The sequence below is a fragment of the Lepisosteus platostomus genome, chromosome 4 (genome assembly GCF_059453375.1).
Source record: "Lepisosteus platostomus isolate fLepPlt1 chromosome 4, fLepPlt1.hap1, whole genome shotgun sequence".
NCBI lineage: Eukaryota > Metazoa > Chordata > Actinopteri > Semionotiformes > Lepisosteidae > Lepisosteus > Lepisosteus platostomus.
In genome coordinates, this window is record NC_142614.1 from 64,563,236 (window position 1) to 64,589,953 (window position 26,718).

General features: G+C 35.9%; 1 protein-coding gene across 1 annotated transcript in view; it reads right to left on the reverse strand.

Annotated features, from left to right (window-relative positions):
• The window catches only part of plppr1 (phospholipid phosphatase related 1), an 82,173-nt gene that overhangs the window by 21,566 nt on the left and 33,889 nt on the right, over positions 1-26,718 (reverse strand). The window contains exon 3 of the mRNA XM_088630242.1: positions 4,791-4,979. Within this exon, the coding sequence (XP_088486368.1) occupies positions 4,791-4,979 (189 nt within the window). The remainder of the gene's footprint in view (positions 1-4,790; positions 4,980-26,718) is intronic.

A 26,718-nucleotide genomic window follows, 5' to 3' on the forward strand; every position in this document is an offset into this window, starting at 1 on the left:
ATAAATCCTAAAGGCCATTTTTGTTGATAATATGAATTAAGAAGTTTTTTTTTCCATTAAATAAACATATCTCAGCAACTGTGTTTCTAAATTGGTGACAAGTGTGCAAGAAACATAACAGTGCATGAATTTAATGTTATGTGTCCTCGATGCAAGGACATCATGATGCATGGTCTGTATCACACTACTATAAAACAATATATTGTTGCATTATACCATTAATCTTCAGGGTCCTGTGAATGATGAGCCAGAGAGAGCAACCAGGCACTTGGGACAGAGAATGCTGGAGTGTTAAAGCTATAACCACTTCTCATCTGGTAGGCCATTTAAGGACCAATCTTAACATTAGTAATCATTTTAATACTGGTACCCTATGTCACTACAGTTAGAGAGGATAAGAGGTTTCATCTTCAACACCTTCATGACCAGTCTCAACCAGGCTGAGCTATAGCAAATGTTGTCAGTTGGATTTGAAAAAGGCCAAGTACTGACAGAACAATCTTAAGACTTTGAAAAGACATGTAGATCTTATTATGACCCTACAGTATTTCTATAACATCACATGTGGAGTGCACTTGCTTCCTCTGCTAACTGTATTGATAAACTGTACCAAGAAATTAATCATCCACATCAAACTTCATGGAGACATAAAATTATTTCACTCACAAAATTATATTTTTTATAGACTCTGAATATAGGTACAGTAGGTAGGTAATGTAGGTATTAGAGGCAAATGTGTTTAGAATATGTCATAATATAATAATATAATAATTTGCAGTTCTTATGACATACTTTCAAACAGCCTCTCCCATCTTCATGTGCTAGTTTAATAATGTGTTTTTTTACCTTATTTTTAATTAATTACCTTATACTTAAATGTGCTGAGAGCTGCTGAGCTGAAATTTGCAATATAAATGACAGTTTATAAATGATAGATTATTTATAAACTGTGTGACCGACAGGTTCTTGGATGGAAGAACAGCAGAGCAGGATGATACTAACCAGAAGTGCTTTCAAATTAACACTGCCATAGACTAGGATGTGAAACAAATCTAGTTACTATGTGAGCCTCTCCCTGCCCCCTGCCCAAATACCCATGACCCACTTTTGTATTCTAATGAACACTCCTGGTTCTGTGTCAGAGACATGGGTAATGACAGGCTGGAGACAACTTTACACTTCACTTACAGTTTAACTTCCTTTTTCATTACACATGGGCACACTAATCATGGAGGCAGAGAAAGTGCAGGCATCCGCTGGTTGCAGAGGAGAGATTCATGGTGTTCATTTTAGCTGATTACTATACTGTAAGTCTGTGAAAACTTTGTTTTATTTGATCATTGTTATTTTATTTAAGTTAGAGCCAATGCATCAATACTTTTATTATCATGTAAGGGAGAGTTACTTTTGTCTTTTAACTATACATACTGTAGTATATACTGTAGTTGTCATACCTGGGCTAGGAGCAGCTCGCAGCCTGCAGTTGCCATGGGTAATAGCAGCATTTCCACAAGAGCTGGCATTCCACCCAAGCCCATAGTACCAGGTCGGGCTGCCTTTCTGTGCATCCGCCTCCCTTTCAGTCAGGGAACCAATCTTCCAAACAAGCCTCCAATTAGGCACTGCATTTAAGTCCCAAAGCCCTACTTAATCAGTGTTCTGATATTGAGCTACCTTAAGTAGTGCAGTTCCTCGCCTCCTCTAGAAACCAGCCACTGCGAAGATTCCGAATCCCAGAAACGCTGCTTTCCTTCAGCTTCCTGATCTTTTTCCGCAGCCAGCACTGATTCCAGTTGCGTGCCCAGCTTTCCAGTCAGTCTAAGGAATACAGGCTTTCCTGTCGGTCTCACTACGTCAGGCTCCCCTGACAGCCTTAATTCTCCAAGCTTCCCAGTCAGCCTCAACTCGCCAGGCTCTTCTTGTCAACCTCGAACATCTCAGCCTGCTTTCCCTGTCAGTCTACCTTTACCTGCTGGCTTTGCTCCTGTCTCCCTCTGCTCTTCCGAAACATCAGCGAGAAACCCTAAGTCCTGCAGTTAGATCTCAGCCTGTCAGTCCAACCGCGGCAGTGCATAGCAACTGGCTGGGTCATTATAGTAGTACATTATGTGATGGTATAGGAGTACACGTGGTTATATGCAAATTTGGCTATTTGGTTTTTTGCACCAAACATTCGCAAACGTTGAGACCTTACTGGATTGTGATATAGGTAAACTCTCTAAAGTCTTATTACTAAGGATTATTAGATTTCATAGAAGGCTGTCAAAATGCATAAAATGTAGTAGACGTTTTCCATGCAAGTATTTGCTGAAGCAACCTGGAGTGTATCCTAAAGCACAGACGTAAAGAAAGACCATACATTAGACTGGACTCTAGTCCATTGTAGAGCAGACCAACACACAGAGGCAAAGCAGAGACACAATATGACCTAGCAACCATGTTTTTGGGAGGTGGGAGTAAATTTGAGCACCCAGAGAGAACATGCACTACAGATGATACCTCCTCCCTTTAAACTGAACTTTTTGCTTAAATGTCTATCATTACTATTTTTGTTATGCAAAACATAGAAAGAAAACATAAACTGGCACACTAGATGTCAGTAAGAATTCTTTCTTTCAAGTACTCAAAACACAGGAAATGCAATATTGAGAAAATATTTATAACTACACCAGCTGCTCCCAGAAGGATTTCCTCTTAAAATAGAGCTTCCAAAAAGGCAAAGTGAAAGATATCACCATTATGTACCATTTTGTTGAATTACAAATGATGTGACACATTTTTATTGGAAAAGTTTAAACCTGAGCACTCAAACTGAATGCTTTTATAGGTGAAAGAAGTTTAATGCCTGACAAAACTGCAAAGAAATATCAAAACCTATAATCATGATTACTTACGTATCCATCCTCTTTGCTATGTCAATCCTAAATGAGTTAATTTGAAATAGAACCCCTTTGACAAGTCACACATCAGTTGAATGCCATCTATCTATGTGCAATAATAGTTGCACATGTGATTTTGGAATACAGTAATATCTGTGAAGGTCCCTCAGGCAGGTAATACATTTCAAGAAAAGACTGAACCATGAAGACTAAAAAGTTTTCGAATCTTAAGGGACAAATATGTAGAAAAGCACAGTAGAACAGACGAAAAAACTTTTCATCATCATGGACTGAGAAACTTACCATGGATGAAGTGAAAATGGATAGAGCAAAGCAAATTGCTTCAGTCTGCCAAAAGCCTAAAACTCAAATGACAATTCACCTATCAGTGGGACAAGGACACAAAGTACAAGCCCAAAGTTACACTAGAGTGGTTCAACTAGAAAAAAAGTGAATCATTAAGTGGCTTGTCTTGAATCCAATACAAAATCTGTGGTAAGTGAAAGTTGCTCTCCATCACCTATTCCCAACTAACCTGACAGAACAGGTTTGCAAAGAAAGGGTGAAATTTCCTCCATGCTGATGTGCAAACGTTTAACAGATGTAATCAAGGGCCTGCAGCTTTTCACTTAAAAAATGTACCCATCATTTGCAATTCAACAAAATCAGACTGAATACTTTGCAAGGTAATGTACCTTTATGTATAATGTTTTCAAAAAAATTACATCATAGATTGCATCATGTGGTGTCACAAACTTTTGTGCATACAGTTCAATATAAACTCACAAATCTGAAATTATGGAAAACATGCATCATTCTTTCTGGAAAGAAATAAACATCCATCTAAAGTTATCTGAGGTGTTCTGGTAAAATTAATGTCCACAAGCAATTTTATTTTAATGATGTAAGTTAACTTGTCACAATTGTACCGTGATGGTACTTATTTTGTGTACAAATCATCTGTTTTCAGAATATTAATTCTCTGCTCTGGATTAATGCTCTGGTAAAAGTTTCATTTTTAGTAGTTCCAAAGACAGAAACTTTTTAGTGTTACTCAATATTTCAAAACCTGCTGGTTTTTAGTATCTAAACTTTAAACAATATATATTAGAAATATGACATTTTGTAATTTTGCTTTCCTATTCTCATAATTTGCAAAAAAGCAAAAAAAAGCTCACTAGTCTAAACTATTGCTACAGAGTTACTAGCCTACAAATGAACCATTAGCAAGTTGGGAATGAAAGACATTACTCTTCTGATACATCTTGTCAAAGTAACTTTTTGTCCTTAATTTTCAATTTATTTTGACATGTTCAATGTACTGTCTGTTTGCTGTAAGTATATTCTGGGCTGCTCGTTCAGAATAAAATATGACTTCTGAGATACAGTTCAGCCTTAACTGTGATTGCAATGAGTGGGGGATTACTTTACACAAAGCAGGGCTAGCATTTTTTCTTACAAGTTTTGTTCTGATGGTGAACAGTAACACTAAGAATACAATGTATTTTTTAAAATTTTAAAATTTACCTCTGTATTACTTCAATTAATGTATTAAGTGAAAATTAATGTTAAATCTGTAGAAGCTTTTTCTTGATTTTTTGCAATATTCAGTGTTCTGATAATAGTAATGTTAAAAAAACAGTTAAAATTCATGACTGTATAAAAGTTTATTTGGATTTTTTTTGTGGCATTTTTATGGGCAAGATCTAATGATCTATAATCAAGGTCAGAGATCTTCTATTATGTTCATTTTACAACATATTTCTAAAATGTTCTGTATATGTCTACATGCTCTATTAAATTATATTCACTTCAAACTACACCAACTGACACATACTTTAAAACAAATCTAAATCCCTTAAGTACTACATTGATTAGTAAACAACAGAAAGATATCACAGTTGTACTTACGATAGCTGTGGGAGCAGCTGCTACTACACAATACAAGATGAGAGGAGGAACAAAACTCTCTTCTTCCACTCCAGGATAGGGCTTCATCAGGTCAGCATCATTGCAGAAAAAACCCTGAATATGCACCCCGAATGTGTCAGTGCACTCGAAGTAATAGGCCAGCAGCACAGTCCCAGCCATGATGACGAGCTGAAAGTACAGCATATTTGCACAGTTGCATTAGTCTCAATCACCAAGTGAACAGATGATCTTAAAGCTCTTGTAGCCCCCAATTATAATGTGCCTATATCTCTCTGAATGCTGTTATTTTTCTATTTTTTTTCAAGACTCTCCCTCCCCATCTCCCTCTCTTTTGCTCTCTGTCACTGTTACAAGCTCCAAGCTCCCTCTCTACCTTGTAGCATCTGTTATATAAACCTTGTGGCAGAATGTGTTCATGAACAACAGAAATCGTAGAGAGACCACAAGCACGACTTGTAGAGGAATGATGCTTTCACCAACAACTTAATCAGAGGACACGTGAGTGTCTCTAACAATAGACAGATCAATTCCCGGCTGCAGCCGTGAACAGTGCATGACTCTGTTAGCTGGGACTCCATCAACAGATGGGCTGACAGACTCTTCTGGGACAAAACACTGAGAAGAATAATAGTATTTGCCTTGACATTTTGTATTCCACATGAGCTGTGTCATTCCAAATCAAGAAATCTATCTAAAGTGAGAAATAAAAAAAAAATGAACACATCCCATCCGTGAAATTAAATGACTGTGATTTCCCATTAGCGGAACAGGAAAAGGATAAACACATGCTTGATATACTCTAGTTACTGTATGTCATTTACAAGGCATAAAGCTTCAGTTTTGATTATTTTAAAATAAAAAAAGAGATTAAATCACACAATAAATTTATAGACCAATGAAACATTAAAAAGTCAAACAAAAAAGCACGGGCAGAGGAGACATACAAACAAGTCATAGTGAGGAAACATCCATCTGTCTTTTTAATGCTCCATTATTATCTGGTTAATTTATCGTTTTTTTGTAGTAAGTTTGCAAATGCGTGTCATAAACAATTATGGAGATGCATCTCAATACCATATTTAATAGTATGGAAACACTGAATGTAGCCAATTAAGTGTAGACTATTAAAGATAATTCTTAATTTAGATTTGCTTTTGTTAATATCTTTAATTTACAATAATTTTATAACTTTTGACTGAAAAGACAACAAACCATTGTTTCCTTGAGGTATCTCATCTACTTATTATAACGTTATTGTGAACTGCCCTAAGCACAGTGCTGTATGCATATCCTATAAACATCTATTAGATATTTAATTCTTACTTCAGCCAACGAAGTGTGATCAAGTTATGATGAGTTGGATTTCTTTCCTCTTTTCAGTCCTGTTAAGACACTCACAACTGTTCATAAAGCCCATGAACAGTTTGTAATAGTTGAGTAAGGAAGTAATAGTTTGCAAGGAGGAATTGAAGTCTAGAACATAAAGATGCTAAAGTGAACTCAGCCATCACACTATTAAGAAATACCTTAACTCTGACATTTAAGAAGATGTTAAAAAGTAAGATAATGTTAAGTAATTTCTGCAGTCAATCTTCTATCAAGTGATAAAACCATTTATCTACAACATATTAACCTATATTCTTCATCTCAAATGTATCTAATTGGAGATACTGTACTGTATATTGTAATAAATCAGGAAAATCCATTTACAGTAGACTTAAGTTTTCTTAAGTCTGCACTACAAAATATGTAGTGTAATTGTTGAATATTGTGTAACTTTCATCTATTTAATTGCTTCTGGGGACGTAAACCATTTTACTTTGTAAGAAATGCTCTCAGATGACTATTCTTTTCCTGTGCCTAGTACTTTACTTTTTCTTTTGAAAGTAATGATCTCCCTTGCTTTTTAATACAGGAGTTTGAAAACAAGAAAGGTGCTTTAGTTTCTGATTCTGACAGCTTTCAAGCCACCCATGCTTCCTAATCTTACTTGGTGGTATTCAAATAAGTATGATTCCAGGGAAATTCTAAAGCTTTCATTGTTAACAATGATCCACAGGAGAATCAATTTATGAGCCATCGATACTCCCCAGTGTGAACGGAAACAATCAAAAGGCTAGAGGCATAAAAGACGACCCCATTTATTCATTTTAGTGCATGAACCTGATATATAAGGAAATATCAGAAGACTGCAATTAAATGGCTTATTATTGAAAATATTGCTTTGAGCATATTTTTCCTCTTTTCCCTCTACCAGATATTTAATATTAAAACAGAGTAATGAAAGAATGACTTACAAGAATGAAGGTATTTATTGTCCACAAGTAATTGATAAAATACTTGGTTCTTTATTTCTACACATTGTACATAGTGTATATAGAAATATAAAATACAGCATTGGACAACAATCAACATAACCAGAGAGAGAGATGGGAGAGCACCTACAGTGCATGATAATATAATTAAGAAATCAAACTTTATATTTAAAAAAGATTAATTAAATACAATTGTGTTTAGTGTGTACAGATGAACATTATATATTAATCATTTTCCTACCCAGTTACCCGGTGGAAAACAAAAACGTCTTGTTTCTCTGTAACTTACAGTATTTATTAATGTATGATGTTCTATACAGATTCCTATACTGATATTATCCGACCCTGAATAATTTATAAATATATATATTCTTCTTACAGAAGAATGTTCTTCAAGGTAACTTTCAGCACAGATCTGTAGATTTGATTAACCTTAATATATAACATTGTCTTAGGAGCAATTCATACTCATGCTAGAGGTTAAAACTTTCTGCTTTTCAAATATGTATACGTAAACTTCTATTTACCACTGTGGGCTTCCCTAGGCAAAAATGTAATGTCCTCTAGTAGCCTTGTTTATGATGGAAAGCATTATAATAATAATAATAATAATAATAATAATAATAAACTTTATTTTATATAGCAACTTTAAATATGGCTTTAAAGCTCAAAGTTACTTTACAGAATGACAAAACAATAAATAAAAAAAATACAGAACATAAAACGAAATTATAATACACAGAGGAGACCGTGGATGGTGGTACTAAGTATAGTAGGAGCAGAGGGGTAAAGAATGGAACCAGTTAAGTAAAGGCTCTTCTAAAGAAAAAGCTTTTGAGTCTGGAATTGAAGGAGTTTAGAGAAGGTGACTCTCTGATATCCTTGGGGAGAGAGTTCCAGAGCTTGGGGGCATAACAGGAGAAGGCCCTGTACCCATAGAATGTAGATGGTCTTGGGGGACAGTTAGGAGACCAGAATTAGAAGAGCGAAGGTTGCGAGGTGGGGAATAGGGCGATAATAGTTCAGATAGGTGCTGAGGTGCAGAGCCTTATAGGTGACCATGAGGATTTTAAAGTCCACACAGAATTTGACAGGAAGCCAGTGCAAGGACTCCAGGATAGGAGTAATGTGATCACATGCATTAGACCTGGTCAGGATTCTGGCTGTCGAATTTTTGGACATACTGCAGTTTGTTACATGTTGATTTAGAGACTCCAGCGAGTAGAGCCTTAAAGTAGTCAATTCGGGAGAACACAAATGTGTTGATCAGCTTTTCCGCCACAGTTAGTGATAACATATAGCAATATTTCTGAGGTGAAAAAATATGTTTTGACAATATGCTGCACATGTGGGTTGAATGTTAAGCCAGAATCAATTATCATCCCAAGGTTATTAAATTTAGACTGAAGCTCAAGTACAGAACCATATACAGGTAGGGTTGCAGGACTGGCTTTACAAAGTTGGTGGGGTGCCAATAAGCATGACTTCAGTCTTGTCACAGGTAAGATGAAGGAAATTTTGAGTCATCCAAATTTTTATGTCAGAGATGCAATTAGATAGAATAGAAACAGCCACATCAGTGTCAGGTTTGGTATGGATGTATATTTGAGTATCATAAGAATAGAAATGATAGCTGAGGCCATGTGATCTTAAAACCTGACCAAGTGGAAACATGTAAATTCTGAAAAGCAAGGGACCCCAGCATTGAGCCCTGAGGAACACCAGACTTAACAAGACCAATTTCAGACCTATACCCATCTAGAGAGACAAAGTGACAGCGATCAGTGAGGTAAGACTTGAACCATTTGAGAGCAGTGTCAGAAACTCCAAACACAGTCTCAAGACAAGAAAGTAAGATGTCATGGTCAACAGTGTCAAAAGCAGCACTGAAATCAAGAAGGATGAGTATAGAAAGAGAACCAGAATCAGAAGCTATTAGAAGATCGTTAGTGACTTTGAGCGGGGCAGTTTCTATGCTGTGAAGTTGACAGAAGCCAGATTGGAAGGGTTCGAAAAGGTTATTTGCCATGAGGTGGTTATGTAACTGAAATGTGACAGCACGTTCTAGAATTTTTGCAAGAAAGGGTCAGTTGGAGATGGGGCGACAATTGTTTAGATTGTCCAGAGTCATGTTAGGCTTTTTTTACCTCATGTTAGGGGTAATGGCAGCAGTTTTGAGGACCGCTGGTACAACACCAGTGTTCAAGGATTCATTTATAATATTGAGGACAATGGGACAGAGAGAAGAGAAACAAGACTGAAATAAAGTGGTGGGAATGGGATCTAAAATATATGTGGTGGGTTTCATGTGTGTAACTAGTTTATTGAGGGATGCCGAGTCAAGAAGAGAGAAGATAGAGAATAGGGAACCAGAAAAGTTGGATAAGGAGGGAGGAGATATGGAAATTATATACGTATTGGAGAGAGTGTTATGCCGGATGTTGTCGATCTTGGAGCTAAAGAAATCTCAGAATGTGTTGCAAAGTTGTAATGAGGCAGGTAATGTGGGGTGGCAGTTTGCCTTTAGCAAACTGTTGATGGTGGAGAAAAGATGTCTGGGGTTGTTATAGTGATTTTCAATGATGTGAGAGAAGTAGGTGGATCTAGCAGACTCTATTGTAACCTTATATTCAGACAAGTAATCTCTCCAAGCCAGATAATGTACATTTAGGCCAGAAATGATCGCCTTCCAATTATTTGGAAATCATCTCAAGGTTAGAAAAAACACCTTACAGTATATGAAATAAGAAGACCGGGTATTAAGCTATTTTCTTAGTAAGACTGGGAAACATACCAAATGTCAATAGGCAGATTCCAGATATCCACCAACTCCAAGTGAGATTTACATGAGTTATTTCTTGTTTATACCTTTGGCAGGTCAGGTTTCAACCTCTTCTATATTTCAGCTCTTGATGGGTTAGATGTATGCACTGATCTCATTAATGTAGTAATGCATTAAGACTTCAATTATTATATACAGGAAATACAATGAATTGATTTAATTTAAAAAAAAGTGAGATATCTAAAGCTCAGTGACAGCTTTATGTTTCAAGTGAGATTGCCAGTATTAGCAATAGTAGCATCAATAAGGTTACCTGTACTTGCTGTCAGACAGTAGATACAGTATAGTACACATGGTAAAAGTATTTACACAACATGGGATCTAAAAACAAATGAAAAATGAAGTCTTGACTGTTTTTTGGGGAGGTAGGGGTGGAAATAAACTCTTCTAAAAGTAGCCTTGAGTGTCAATTCAATTGAAAGCTAAAAGTTGAAAAGACTTATTGTATTAGTTTTTGAAAACAGTCTTAGTACATCTAGAGGCTATTGTAAATATAGGCTGAGATGTCAGACATTAAGTGCACTACAGTCATCTTAAGAAATTCATAACACAACCCCTTAGAGATAATGCAACTAATGAATGGAAGAGCATTAAGAAGTTCTTCTGATCATTCTACTGTTAATAATTGCTACATAAATACTGAAAAGTAAAAGACATTAGAATATCCTCAAGGTAAGAATAAAGTGACCCAAGAGGCCATGATAAAAATTACTACCGTCAGATACACTTCTGGAATGAGGAGCAAAATAGCCACAACTTGATTATGTAGGAAAGTTCTTAACAAACGTTCTGGAGAGATATCCACAGACAAGCCAATCTCACAATCATGTCTAGCTTTTGCTATATATAACTTTTCCCCACACCTTGCATTTTTCTCATATTCATTTTATATGTGAACCATGCTCCAAACAACAAACAGGAAAGCAAACACAAGACAGACCAAAAGAGAAAAATATTCAGCTTAATTCACATTGTCAAATTTGTCACATTCATTTTAAACATGGACCATGCTCCAGACAAACAGGAAAGCAAAAAATGAAAATTAAAGAGAAAAACATGTTAATTTTCTCTGGGTCTCACAAACCTCTTTTAAAGAAATGCACCAAAGAAAACTGTTTTTCTTCATATTTTTTAGAAGTTCATAACAAGCAAACTGCTGTCACTCTGCCCACAGCAAGATACCATTTTACAGAAGGACCTCTGGGCCGCCGCTACTACCAGCAAAAGGACCAACCATTCTACTTTGTCCCATGTTCTTTGTCTTAGTCTATATCTGTTTTTTTTATTTGCCTTCCATTCTTGTTTATTCTGCTTTTCCTGCTTCCTCTTGTTTTCCTCATTATCCTGTCCCAAATACTTAGTCCTCAGAATTTCAAACCACAAATCTGCTTCCTCCCTTCATGATAATTTAATTGCAACTCATTCTTCTGCTCTTTCTTCTGCTTCTATTACCCAGTGTTAAACTAGGCCCCGGGTTCCTCCCTTGAGCCTCTTCTTCTCCTGCCGCCAGCTCCTCAGCCCCTGATCTAACCTATGTCTGGATGAGTCAGCAGGTTTCTTACAGGTTTTTATGTCTGCCTTCTTCTTTCATATAATGTCCATATTTTCATGCTGTGCCTGTACATTCCTTGTCTCTGGTTCTACATTGGGGGTTTTGGGATTTACGTGTTTCTTTTGAGCGACTCCGCCTTCCTCCGTCTTGGCCTTGGTCCTAGGTCTGTCCGGCATCCTACCTCCAGCTCTGTCAGCGGGCATCCTATAGGTTTTATAGCTTTCTTCTCTTTTATCATAAGGTACACATTTCCAGATTGTGCCTGTACGTTCCTTACGTCTCTGTTTCTGCACTGGTGATTTTGGGCTTCACTTTTTTCTTGGGGGGTAGGGGAGGGTCAATGCTCTTCTTATGCAAAGGAGGATACCTCTTAACCAAGCCAGTTAAGCCATAACTAAAATACTCAGTAAACATTCACAAAGCATCTGATGCTTGGATGCTGTTATTTCTCATGAAATGGAAGTTCTTAACTGAAGTTAGGGAACGGTAACGACAGACAAAGCCAATCTTGCCCAGCTGTTGTAAATAACAATCTACACCGACTTGTGCTATATATATATATCTCTCTTGCACACACCTCTTCTCGCATTTTTGTCACATACTGTATATCCCACCACAGCTCCATCACATTTCCAGCTACCCCTTGGTTAACTCCCCTTTCAATAGGGTTTCAACCTCCTCATCCTATGCTGTAGGCAGAGGGATACCCTGTGGGTAATACTTAATAACCATCCACATGATAAGATGTCGTTTTTGTTGCTGCTGTTGCTGTTGACTTTGATAACAAAAAAGGTCCAAAGAAGAGATCATGTTTGTAAATAGTATAAATTACAATGTACATATCATATTTTTTCTACTTTTAACTATTGACATGTTATGATGGTTAAGAACCTTAACGTAGCCCTGACTTGAGAATGGAACGTTCTACCGAAGCCTATACCATGGAAACTTTAAAGGAATAGTTGGAGATCCTTGGATCAATTATTTACAAATTTTCAAACAGGCTACATATACCCTAAATCCATGGATGGATAACATCACCTTATTTGTGAACTTTATTATGTTCTATGTAAGATTTGTGTACAAAAAATATAGCATTCCCAGAGTGTTTTGCACATTAAAAACACCAAATAAATGCAAGGAAACCAACTTACATAAATGTGTACAAATGTGTTTTATACTTCACCGTTTAATTTTCAAAATTTTGACTTTTTCTGTGTCACACATAAATACAGATTAAGCCATCTAGAATATACAAGGTGTCGGTCGGTATACCATCCGATGTACAGTGCCTTGCGAAAGTATTCGGCCCCCTTGAACTTTTCAACCTTTTGCCACATTTCAGCCTTCAAACATAAAGATATAAATTTTTTATTTTATGTGAAGAATCACCAACAAGTGGGACACAATTGTGAAGTGGAACGAAATCTATTGGATTTTTGAAACTTTTTTAACTAATAAAAAAATGAAAAGTGGGGCGTGCAAAATTATTCGGCCCCTTTACTTTCAGTGCAGCAAACTCACTCCAGAAGTTCAGCGAGGATCTCTGAATGATCCAATGTTGTCCTAAATGACTGATGGTGATAAATAGAATCCACCTGTGTGTAATCAAGTCTCTGTATAAATGCACCTGCTCTGTGATAGTCTCAAGGTTCTGTTGAAAGCGCAGAGAGCATCATGAAGACCAAGGAACACACCAGGCAGGTCCGTAATACTGTTGTGGAGAAGTTTAAAGCCGGATTTGGATACAAAAAGATTTCCCAAGCTTCAAACATCCCAAGGAGCACTGTGCAAGCGATCATCTTGAAATGGAAGGAGTATCAGACCACTGCAAATCTACCAAGACCTGGCCGTCCCTCTAAACTTTCAGCTCAGACAAGGAGAAGACTGATCAGAGATGCAGCCAAGAGGCCCATGATCACTCTGGATGAACTGCAGAGAACTACAGCTGAGGTGGGAGAGTCTGTCCATAGGACAACAATCAGTCTTACACTGCACAAATCTGGCCTTTATGGAAGAGTGGCAAGAAGAAAGCCATTTCTCAAAGATATCCATAAAAAGTCTCGTCTAAAGTTTGCCACAAGCCACCTGGGAGACACCCCAAACATGTGGAAGAAGGTGCTCTGGTCAGATGAAACCAAAATCGAACTTTTTGGCCACAATGCAAAACGATATGTTTGGCGTAAAAGCAACACAGCTCATCACCCTCAACACACCATCCCCACTGTCAAACATGGTGGTGGCAGCATCATGGTTTGGGCCTGCTTTTCTTCAGCAGGGACAGGGAAGATGGTTAAAATTGAGGGGAAGATGGATGCAGCCAAATACAGGACCATTCTGGATGAAAACCTGTTGGAGTCTGCAAAAGACCTGAAACTGGGACGGAGATTTATCTTCCAACAAGACAATGATCCCAAACATACAGCAAAATCTACAAAGGAATGGTTCACAAATAAACGTATCCAGGTGTTTGAATGGCCAAGTCAAAGTCCAGACCTGAATCCAATCCAGAATCTGTGGAAAGAGCTGAAAACTGCTGTTCACAAACGCTCTCCATCCAACCTCACTGAGCTCGAGCTGTTTTGCAAGGAAGAATGGGCAAGAATTTCAGTCTCTCGATGTGCAAAACTGATAGAGACATACCCCAAGCGACTTGCAGCTGTAATCGCAGCAAAAGGTGGCTCTACAAAGTATTAACGCAAGGGGGCCGAATAATTTTGCACGCCCCACTTTTCATTTTTTTATTAGTTAAAAAAGTTTCAAAAATCCAATAGATTTCGTTCCACTTCACAATTGTGTCCCACTTGTTGGTGATTCTTCACATAAAATAAAAAATTTATATCTTTATGTTTGAAGCCTGAAATGTGGCAAAAGGTTGAAAAGTTCAAGGGGGCCGAATACTTTCGCAAGGCACTGTATATGATGATCCGAACAATCCGATGTAGGACTGTCAGGTGGAGCAGTGAATCCTTAAAGTACCACAGCTACGTGTAGTTGTCAGAAAAATCAGTATAGCATTGAATGTTTATTAACCCATTATTTCTGTGCTCTAACCATACTGTATGCATACTAGTGACAACTTTACTTCAAATACAATGATTACATTGTTGAGACAAGATGTTGTTACCACAACTCCAAATGAAATATATCACAATAATGTAAAACACTAAAATAATTATTTTTAATTGCATACAGTATACAGAGTATACAGATTTAATAGTATTTCTGTATAAACTGTCATTAGAAAACAGATTTATTAATTGTTTTTATTGTGCTCTGTAAATTGCATTACAGCTAATACAAGTCTGCACTATATTAAGATCAATATATTTAAATTGTTAATACCGCAATTTGCTGTTATTTTGTTGAGGTACAGTATGTACCCCTCAAAGCATTTTAACATTTTTAATTATTGCTTGCAAAACAGAGGTGTAAATATGATGAAGGCAGTCTGTAGGAAATGATGTTAATATTATAGTTGATGTATAGAATGGATATCTCTGGGTATTACTTCATGGGATTCTTTAATGTTAGTGGCACGACAGGAAATGCAGATTTTTTGTATATTTTGGTTATTTTTATTTTCAGCTACCAAAACTTCAATTAGTTACATGATTCTACTGTAGTTCACTTAAACAAATAGGTTTTCAATATATGAATGCACTGTACTTCGTACATGGCGGACTAAAGGAAGAGTTTTCAAAAATATAAAAATATAAGAAAGCCATCTAACCCTTTTGGTAGTCATTATTTCTTTGATCTCACCCTGCTCTTTCCTGAAAGAAGCTAGGTTATCAGCTCCAATAACAAGCTGGGTGGCTTGTTCCATATTCCAACAAACCCTTGTTTTGAGAACAGCCTCTTGTTTTCATAACTTCCACATGCTGTAGTTTCCCCTTTTTGTCCTCTGGTTAGTATTTCACTGTTCATTCGGCATAAGTCTTCTGGGCTGACCTATCAATACGTATTTTTATATGTAGGCTCTTAATGTTTAAATGAATTATGAAACAGATATGTGGTAAAATAAAATTTGCATTAAATCAACAGTACACAAGAGCAATGTGAATTAAATATGACAGTCTGGAGCACCTATTAGGAAATACTAATACTTGTATTATATATAGAATATTACCAACTATTTCTTGGAACCTTTTTGATGGTATTCACTAAAGTGTGGCCTGGAAATATTATGAATGGAAACAAAACCTGTTTTAGTGTGAACAAAACGTAGTGGGGACAACTTTCCTTATTCTATTCTACTTTCCTTATGTCATTTTACTGAACATTTCGGAACACAGTCACAAGGAATCTCAGCATTATGAACAGAGTTGGAGTATCTATTAATGCTGAGCTATGTTCAGTAGTAGTAATAATGTATAGTCTTAAGAGAAAGTGAATGTAAAGTATACCTGTCTGCTGAAACACTTTCAAATTTCAGTGAACCGTAATGGGTTTTGTTGATCTCAAAACTTCCACTGGCTATTTCCAGTTATTGTACAATGGTACCCGGAAAATGCCTTTCCTTTGCTTTAATAAAAACAAAGTGCTTGATACATAAATTCACAATGATCATAAGTATGTTATTAATTGGTTAATCTGGCTAATAATAAATGGAAATAAATGAATAAATACTACAATAAGTGTTTTTTAATGAATTAAGAAAATGTCACGTTCCTGATATTCAAGACAATTTCAAAGCATTTAGGGATACTTTTTATGTTATTCTGATGACTGTGGGGGAAAAAAATAAAAGCACTTTCCAAGAATTATTTTTAGCAGCAATGACCTGTTTTAAATGAAAGAGCTGACAACTAATAATCTGAGGTTACAATAATTAATTAAATCATCTTCAAAGTAGTCAGAGCAACTTCGTTTTCTTTTTTGAATAGTGACAGAGAAAAAGCTAAAATATCAAAGGCTTTTTGCTAATAAAAAGTATTTTTAGTTTAATTACCGCTGAAGCAGACATTTTTATTTACCTCTTTGAAAAAAACTTCAGAGCTGGTTTTTAATATGAAAGTTTAGCTTTTCTGAGGAAAATATTAAAGTGATGCTGCCACAGCTCTAATAAGGTACAGAGAAGATGGCTTTGTTTTTTTAAAGAGAAAATGTTCTGTATATTCCTAAAATTTAATAAGCATTGCACATAGTTTAATTATTTGACAGAATTTCTTGCTTAGTACATGTTTTAAACATCATTTAAAAAACATAAACCTATTAAGAGATGCAGCCATATAGAATATCCTGAATGCATGTCAAAGCACACCTCAGAGGAAAGCACACTGCGGTATACTACAGGCTGGTCACTTTCAGGCCTTCGCTGCTCAAAACAGATTGCTACTGTAGGTGCAATTTGTGCTGCGTTACTGAAATGGTCATTTACTCTAATAAGCATATTTCTTGAACACATAACATATAATATGTAATGTAAATATATAAAAGACATAATATAGCTACCGCTTTAAAATGTAACGTACGGTAGCTGTTATACTGGTCCCACTATTCCACAGAAGCGTGTGACTATGCCCACCATCGCTGTTCTGTCTGTGTTCATGTGGGTTTTCACCGGGTGCTCTGGTGTCCTCCCACAGTCCAATAACATAGTGGTCGGTTAATTAGCATGTGGGAAAATTGGCCTTCGTGTGACAATGAGCGTGTCTGTGCTTGTGTCTTTGTGTGCTCTGGGATGGACTGATGACCCATCCAGGGCGTATCCCACCTTGCACCTGTTCCTGGCTAGGATAGGCTCAGGATCTTAACTGGATGAAACGGTTCAAAAATGGAAGAATGAATTGAGAGGTTTTTTTCTAAATTTGGCTCCCAAAACAAAGAATATCTCAGATGGTTTACTACATACAACAGTATATAATAATTCAGGATTGTTTAAGAAATTTCTCAATTTTATGGTGTTGAAATGAATACTTTCACATATTTATACAGATCACATTGTGTTTTAGTTTAATTTTTTTCTGCCTTTTTTCATTTTTCTTTTATTGTGTTTGGATGGAGTTGGGTTAAGTGCCATGCGGTGGAACGATTGAAATGGTGCTTTATAAACAAAATTGAATTAATTGGTTGGAAATGTCGTGAGAATGCAGCCCATTCGGGACCACATTTCCCAGACTCCTCTGGGGGAATGAGCAGGACGTCAGTTGGTTTAGGAGGCTGTGACAGTCAGGTGACTGCTTAAAAAATACAGAGGTGTTCTGTGTCAGTCAGTCTGTAGGAGTGAACCCCTGTATGCACCACTCACCAGGGGGCGAAGGTCTGACTGGTGATCAAAGATAAAGGAATCTGTGAGTCTGAACAACTGGAAGTGTTTGCAAAGAATCTCAGTGGAGAAGAGAATGTTTTAAGAACTTTCAAAAGCCTTGCTTGAGAAGAGTCTCAGGGGAGATGTGTGTACTGTTTTAAGGCCGATAAGAAGCCTTTAGCTTCTCATCTCTCTCTAGACTCAAGAAGAAGTGTAGTCAGGAGCTTTGTTTTGGAGACATGGTTATAGTCTTTTAGTTTTTCCCCTGCAGTGTGAAATTGCCCTTGTGATTTTTAACCTAATAGCTGTGTTTGTTGTGTCTATTGGCCCAGGACCTGCCTATTTTAAAGATCCCATTACGACACGCCCATTAGCTTGTCACAATGTCGCTATCAATATGACTGGAGAAGATCCTCTGATCAGTTAGCGACTAACAATTAAACAGAGCTACATGGTTTTAATGGTTTCTTCTAGCTTGTGCCATAAGCCCTTTTATGTGAAAATAGAGTCCAGAATGACAGAGTAATTATACTTTTTAATAAAATAAAGGTGTGATTAAGTTCTAAAAAAGGAATAATTTTATACTTACTAGAAAACAACTACTGGCCACATTTATCATGAATTAATCTGGGATTTTTAGCTGCCACATTATAGACACTGAATTTGCATTTACAAGCTAACACTTAAATATTATGAAATAACATTATTCTATTATCCACTAGAGGGAGGCAAAGTTCCACCAATATAATTCATAAAGTCTGCTAAAATATTATGCATTCAGAAATATTAGGCATGTATTTATATGAGCTTTAAAATTTGCATTCATTTTAAAACTTAACAGATCTGACTTAAACATATTTATCAGAATCAATCATTGCTTTGCCATATATCAGTCTCAATCCCTGTCTGCTGTTTAAACAGGTGGCAATATGAAAGCTACTGTAGATGCTGCACCTCAGTGGTGAATGCATTGTGTCCTTTCCCAGATATAAAGTGCATTGAGATCTTTTGGGATGAAAAGTGCTACACATTTGGAGTTACTGATTATTATTGTAACACTAAATGATATGCTACCTGGAGAATGAGACATTCTACCTCCGTAGTCAGCTCACTGGTTTAGAGAAAAGAAGAAAACATTTTGAAATACACACCAGGCCAGGAACTTCACATCCAACTGCTTCATATTTTCAGACATGTTTTAAATTTCAGTTGCCATGTTATAAGAAGTCCAGGAAGAAATACTGCATGCATCAGCACATGACTACCATGTCTCATCTATGTAAATATCTCAATATCTACCTGTATATATTCTCAGCAGCCTTTATAAGTAAAATGTCGATAGAAGAGAAAAATGGTTGCTAGCTATTGGCCAGAGAACATCTGGGGTAGCAGCAGAGAGAAAGGTAGAGTGTTTCATTCACTAGCCAATGCTAGTGCCCACTAGCTGTCCGCAAGACAACATGTGGAGATAGAAGACAGGAATCTACTCTCACAAAGGAATGCATTTGGTACAAGCTGAGGCAACCTTACTACTTAGCAATACAATGCTGAAGCTCTTGAGGCAACATTTTTCTTTTCCACAATTCAGTCCAAAAGTGTTGATTTTCCAGTAGGACAACGTAAAACAATACAGTACTAAAAAAATGCATGTTCAAGAAAACTATGTCCAGGTCATTCCATGGCCTGCTGTTTGCACAGCTGTCTGTTTCCACTGCTGGCAGGTTGCTTTCAACTTGTTAAATTCAGCAATAAATGAAAATAAATAATCATTTTAACATGGAGAAATATGTTACGTTTGTACCCTGCAGAGGATGTACTAACTTCATTTCACTTAGAGATTCTGTGAAACATGCAATTTGACCAGGGGAGCCCAAAATTTGCATACAGCTGTATATATAGTTTTTGCTTGCAGCTATCTAACAAAAGCCTAATTTCATTATCAGCGGTAACACTCCAAGAAATTAAGACATTTCACATTTTTGCCTTTGATTAAGTTACAGAATTTGTTTGCCTGCTAGGAAGTACAAGGAAGACAGGTGGGTGGTACAAGCCTTTCTTTAGTACAATCATTCTCTGTTTTAAGTTTTATCCATACTTAATTTATGCCATACAAATCCTACCTCTGGTAGATAGAGTAAAAAGCTGCCAAAAGCCATTCGGCTAATGGATGAATATACAACTCAAGTACCAAGTAACCTCTTTCATGACAGTAACACTTTCTTTTACTTGAACTATGAACAGATGCAACATATGTTACTGAGATGAGCAAGTAGATCTGTCACATGCACAAAATGCAAATCAATCCTGACGGATGCTGTTAACCACCTGCTACAAATTTTCCGATTTGGTTCTGTCAATTGACAGATCTTACAATATATGACAATTATTGCAAATCAAAGAGCCATAGCTTAATGCAGCACAAATCCAAAGGTTAGAGCCAAGCAATTTTTAGATATTTAAAAATAACAGGTTTCCTATGGCCAGGGAAATGCTGCAGCGTTCTATGAAAAAACGTTAAATTAGCTCAGATTTTTATTCAATTTAATAATACTAAATATATAGTATATTATTATGTATCACATAATATAATATTAATATTTATATTATGGGCAAAAATAAAAGGAACCTCAAATCCTGAAACATTCATTATGTCCTGCCATTGCTGGTACAGGTTCCTAAAACTGGATAACTTCCCATGAGGAACCTGTCAAATTAGAAATAATAAATCTAGTAAACTTCAAAATAAAAAGGGAGTGCTCATTAAAAAGTCAAGTTGAACTACACAGTATTTTCACGTCTTCCTACAGTGTGAAGGCTAAAACTTTCAATCTTATCTTTAATCACTTGGTTTACACTTTTATCCAAAACAACCCTTATTTCCATTAATTTATATACTAGGATATTTTAAAGGAGTACATCACCTGGGATTTTAACACACAAGCTTGCAGGTACAAATCTAAAACCCTAACAACTACACTGCATTACTGCTATGATAAAAGTCATGAGCACTTAAATTTAATTAGAGTAGCAACAACTAAGCAAGGTTTCTGCACAGCGCAGTGTCATGTCATATGTAAGTATAAGAACATCAGAACAGTTGCCAGCAAGAGGTGTCCATTTGACCCATCTTGCGCTTTTGGTTGTTATTTGATAGAATCTATCTGAATTTAAAATTGTGTCCAATTGTTTCATGAAAGAGTCCAGGGTTTAAACTTCAACAAACTGGCTAGAAGTTTGCTCCAGATGGTAACGACTCTGTGTAAACAAAATGTTTCCCATTTTCCATTCAAAATAAAATGGCTTTTCTTCCTTTATCACGCCGCTATAGTCCAATGTACTTCATTGAGTCTGATGTTACTGAATCGTCTGGGTGGATCCTAACTAAACCCTTTTGAATTATTTTTCATAATCAAGTTAAATTGTTTACTGATTACTTGTTGCTGAAATTTACTTTAAGACAAAATACAGATTTTCCCAATGTGGATGTAAAACTGAAAGAGGCGCATTCACAACAAGCTATAATAATAAACTATTTTTTATATACAGTATATCTGGCTACGTAAAAAAAAAAACAAAGCAATGGTCTGTCTGGAAATCGAAATGTTCACCTTCTGTGTAGCTGGCAGATGTATAAACCACTGTGCTAAACTGCCACTTAAGTACAATGCGCTACATTAGCCTATTACAGTCCATTACAACTACTGTACAAGGACAGCAAAAGTAGTTAAAATGAACATCAAAATGTTTCCAATATATCAACAAGTGATATGTTTAGCTGCCAAAATTTCTTTAGTTGTATGATTCTATATTAATATTCCCTATCAAGTGGTATTAAATCACTATTATTGATTATTGTTGTAAAATCTTTCAACAATAACTTGTAACTAATAACTAAGTTGTTTTCAGCAAGTACAGTGTTCTTATTATGTATTCTTAGAATAGGTTAAAACATTATAGCTTTTTATAAAGTATATAAACTATATATAGTTACAACAAGCATGGCACATCAAAACATTTCCAAAATAACCACCGTAAGTTACCAAGTTAAAGACTTTGATGCATAAAATGTTAATGAAGAAGGTGGAATACTGTTGTGCACGTTGTTTTTTTATATTTAGCTACCACTACCACCTACTGTATGTACATCAGGTATACTATATTACCACTACAGAAGAGTAGGTGTGAAACATATTTTTAAATCAAAATTGAGTTAAATTAAGGTTAAATTGTTTCTTGATTACTCATTGCATTAAGACTAAATAGAGATTATCTCAAATCTGATGTAAACCAGAAAAAAGCAAATCACATTCACACAAGCTACAGTATATTAATAACTTTTTATATATCCACTGAATAATTTTGTTTTTATAAAATAGACCCACTTTTGAATTAACCTAATATTTAACATACTGTAATACATAGTTTTAAATTAGTAAAAGTCTAAACAGTATACAACTTACATTCTATAATTGGAAAAAAAATATAGAATGGGGCTCAGCATTGACAGGGATTCTAAACCAGGGATTTTCTGACGATAGTCCACGTTTCCACACGCTGTGTGAAACATTCACTGCGCCACCTGGTGGTTTTACAAAATAGTCCAACAACAGAATATTTTTTAAAAAGTGCAGTGCAGTATGCAGTGTGTGCACTGCGAATTGCTACAGTATATTATCAAGTGTGTATTCTGAATACAGGTATGTGTACTTGTATGTTTACACATGTGTGAATATGTACTTATGTGTGCATATGTACAGTATAGGTGTACATATCTGCATATGTACAGACATGTACATATGCATATGTGTACATATTTGTATGTAAACATATGTGTGTGTCATTATGTGTACATATGCGTACTTACTGTATGTGTACATATGTATGATTATGTGTACTGTACATACGCATATGCTTGTGAGTGATCCTCTTCCTGTCCCCTGCCCAAGTACCCACTACCCAGCAGCCGCATCTGAACGTGGTCTTGTTTTAATGTACTGTAATACTCCTGATTCTGTGCTTATGGGATGGAGAATGACTGGCTGAAGACAATCTTTTAAGTCTTACTGACAACCTAGTTTAATGCCCTTTTGATTACAGCCTGGTGACCAATCATGGAAGAAGAGAGAGAGAGAGTGCAGGTATCTGCAGGATACAGAGGATGAATTTGTGTTATTTTAGCTGATAACTATAAGTTTCTTATTACTGTTTTGGCTAATTGGTGTTATTTTAATTAACCTAAAGCCAATGCATTAGTACATAAATTATTATATAAGGGATGGTTGCTTACATACAGTATGTTTTAACCATACATACTACTGAATGTACATTAGGCAACTGTATATGGTTAGATCTGGGTTTAAGCCAATTTGACTATTTGTGACATTTATCTGCACAAAACCTTCAAAACATCAAAACCCTACTGTATTAAAAAAAGCAATATTTAATATTTGATTTGGTGCTTTGGCTTTAAATGTCTTACATGCAGAAGCTTTACAGGATTTCTGAAGATGTACATTAACACTTTAAAAGGTCTGAATATTTCTTCTAAGCTTACAGTTAAGATTGCTTGCTCTTGTAAAGTTATAGCTAACTTTAATTAATGATAGGGATGTCTAGTAATTAACAGTTTTATTCACTTGCTGTGCTGCATCATCTTTATTTTAAATAAAACCCTATTTTTATTACAATTCGATCATTATTTTTTGCATACGTGTACTTTATAATTGGAATTATGAATCAGCATATGCTTTTTTGCTTGCAATACACAGCTCATTTAGGCTGAATATTTAATATTCCGCATTTCCTATGCAAAGTGGAGGATAATTTTTTTCAAATCTTTTTACATACTGAAAAGGATTTACACACTGTCCTCTCATTAGTTACATAGATTATTTTAGCAACTAATGTGAGAACATTCATTTATAACAAAATCAAAAACCCAGAAAATAGGATAGCTAAAACTTCTAAACCTCTTGCAGGTCTGTGTTCACTGTGGCTTGCTGAAAAGTTCACAGCATGGAAAAAGGAAAAAAACACCTCATCACATTTTAAATTGTCACAATCTCACTTCATTAATTTTGTGATGATGATAATAGTTCTTTGTCTATACTGTATATTATTTAATATACATCACAAAGCAACAAGAAAACAATCAAAATGCCTTATTCTCAGTACATTGTACATTAGAAGGTGTATTACCATTAAAACAGAAGTTTTATTTAAAATAACACAAAACACACTTTGAAAGGTTGTGAGGTAAGAGTCATTCAATAGTCACAGTAGTTTATGAAGAAACCTATATTTTGATTTAGAAAACTAAATTCTTAAAATACACATCTCGACCACTGATAAATTAAACATTTTAAAATATTTTAATAGTTTTGCAATATTTATTTCCTTTATATACTGTTAGATTTTAATGAGCAAGTGGCAGTAGTCCATAGAATGATTTGAGACAGTTTGCAGACAGTGTAATGCAGATGTGTTTGTGTCATTGAGTTTCTCACAGGGAGGACTAGAACTGTTGATTTTTTGTGAAAGGAATTATGATAGTACTGTACATATTATGACACTTCGTGAGTGTCTGAGGAAATGGTGAGAAACCATTGCTAAGAATATGAATCAATCTCACAGAGTCCTATGTGATCAAGTGTTCATCAGAAACAGACCACATAATATTATTTTAAATTTAATCAAATTTCTGGATTTTGTTTTACTTTGACATTATATTAAATACATCATGGTTCAATGTTGTAACACAATAAAATTTTAAAAACTCCAAGGGGGCGTAGACTTTCAATAGGCACTGTATGTGAACAGCATAATAAAATAAGAAAGTTTATATATTGTAAATTAAAGGAGGCCATTTGCCCATCTAGCCCATTTGGGAGTTATTTGCTAATTGATCCAAGGATGTCATCCAGCCATTTCTTCAAAGAAGCTAGAGTATAGACTTCAACAACATGAGTGGGCAGCGTGTTCCATACTCCCACAACAGAAAGAAGTGCCTCCTATTCTGTAATCATGTAAATGATGCCAACATAAACACCTCAGCCTTTTTATACGACACCTCTTCTCACTCAGTGTTTCACATTGTATTGTTGCTTTCTCCATGCTGTAAACTTTGCACCAAGCCACAGTGAACACAGACCAGCAACCCACATGCATTTTGAATTTTATCTAAATGTTTCTGAATTTTATTTGCTGTTTCAACGGTGTCTGCTAATGCACCAATTTTTTGTATCATCTACAAACTTCAATATTCAAGCTATCCCAGAATCTAAATCATTGATATAAATTAGGAAGAACAGAGGTACTAGTACAGATCCCTGTGGTACCCCACCAGTTAAAACACCTCAATTTGAGTATTAACCACTTATCTCTACTTTGTTTTCTGTTTATTAACCACTTCTCAAAACAAACACTCACATGTCCTTGAATGCTACTTGTTATTTAAGAATTAATCATTTCTGAGGAACTTCATCAAATGCCTTCTGAAAATCAAAATATACCTTATCACATACTCTGTATGTATCCATTGCTGTTGATGCTTGTTCAAATAACAAATTCCAAGCTGATTAGGCAAGATCTACCTTTTCCCTGCTAATTTCCATACCAAATTTCTGTAAAGATGTTTCTCTAGTTTAGCTCTAAAAATGTTCCCATAAACGTACATGTAATAGAGGTTAGGCTCATTGGTATTATAATTAAACCGCATAGTACATTTCTCTTACCCTTCTTGTGGATGGGCAGAGGACATTTGCAATTCTCCAATCCATAGGGACTACCCCTTTTCTTAGAAATGGTAGCAAATCATTAGGACTTATACTTTCTGTTGGATTCTTGATCTACCAAACACAACCTGTAAAACCTGAATACTGTCTGAACTACTGTCTCCTGCAATGCACGAGAGGCACATTTACCGAATATCATGCTTCAAGATACTGTATATGGTATGATTTTATATATCTTATATACTGTACAGTCATATATCAGTTTTATTGTCCACATCACAGCCAGCAGGCATGGTCTGCTACTGCTTTAAAGTCATTAGGAATTACTCGGTATATGACATCCTGGGTCATGCCCACTGCATTGTTCAGAATGTGTCACTCCTACAGAACATCCCATTCTCTAATAATGGGTAGGGTAGGGCTGTTTATATACTGTGCAGTGTCATGAAAAGTATTTCCTTCCTGATTTCCTCTATTATTGTATATTTGTCACAGATCTTAACAGATCTTTAGACAAAATCTAACATTAGATAAAGGGAACCTGAGTGAACAAAAAACACTTTCTTTATTATTATTTAATTTATTTAATACACAAAGTTATCCAACACTCATATCCCCTGTGTGAAAAGTAATTGCCCCCAATAACACTTAATAACTGGTTGCGCCACTTTACTTACAATGACTGCAACCAAACATATCCTATAATTCAATATCAGTCTTTCACATCACTTTTAGTCTACTCCTTCCTCGCAGAACTGCTTTAATTTAGAAACATTGTCAGAAAGATTTCGAGCATGAACTGCTCATTTGAGGTCCTGCCACAGCATCTCTATTGGGTTTAGGTCTGGACTTTGACTAGGCCACTCCAAAACTTTAATTTAGCTTTTTTTTAGCTATTCTGATGTGGACTTGCTTTTGTGTTTTGGATCATTGTCTTGCTGCATGACCCAACTACGCTTCAGCTTCATCTCACAGACGGATGACCGGACATTCTCCTTAAGAATTTTCTGACAGAGCAGAATTCATGGTTCTTTCAATTATGACAAGTCTTCCAGGTCCTGAGGCAGCAAAACATCCCCACACCATCAAACTACCACCACCATGGTTGACTGTTGGTATGATATTCTTACTGTGGAACTCTGTGTTTGCTTTACGCCAGACATAAGGTCCACTTTTGACTCATGTGTCCATAGAATATTCTCCCAAAAGTTT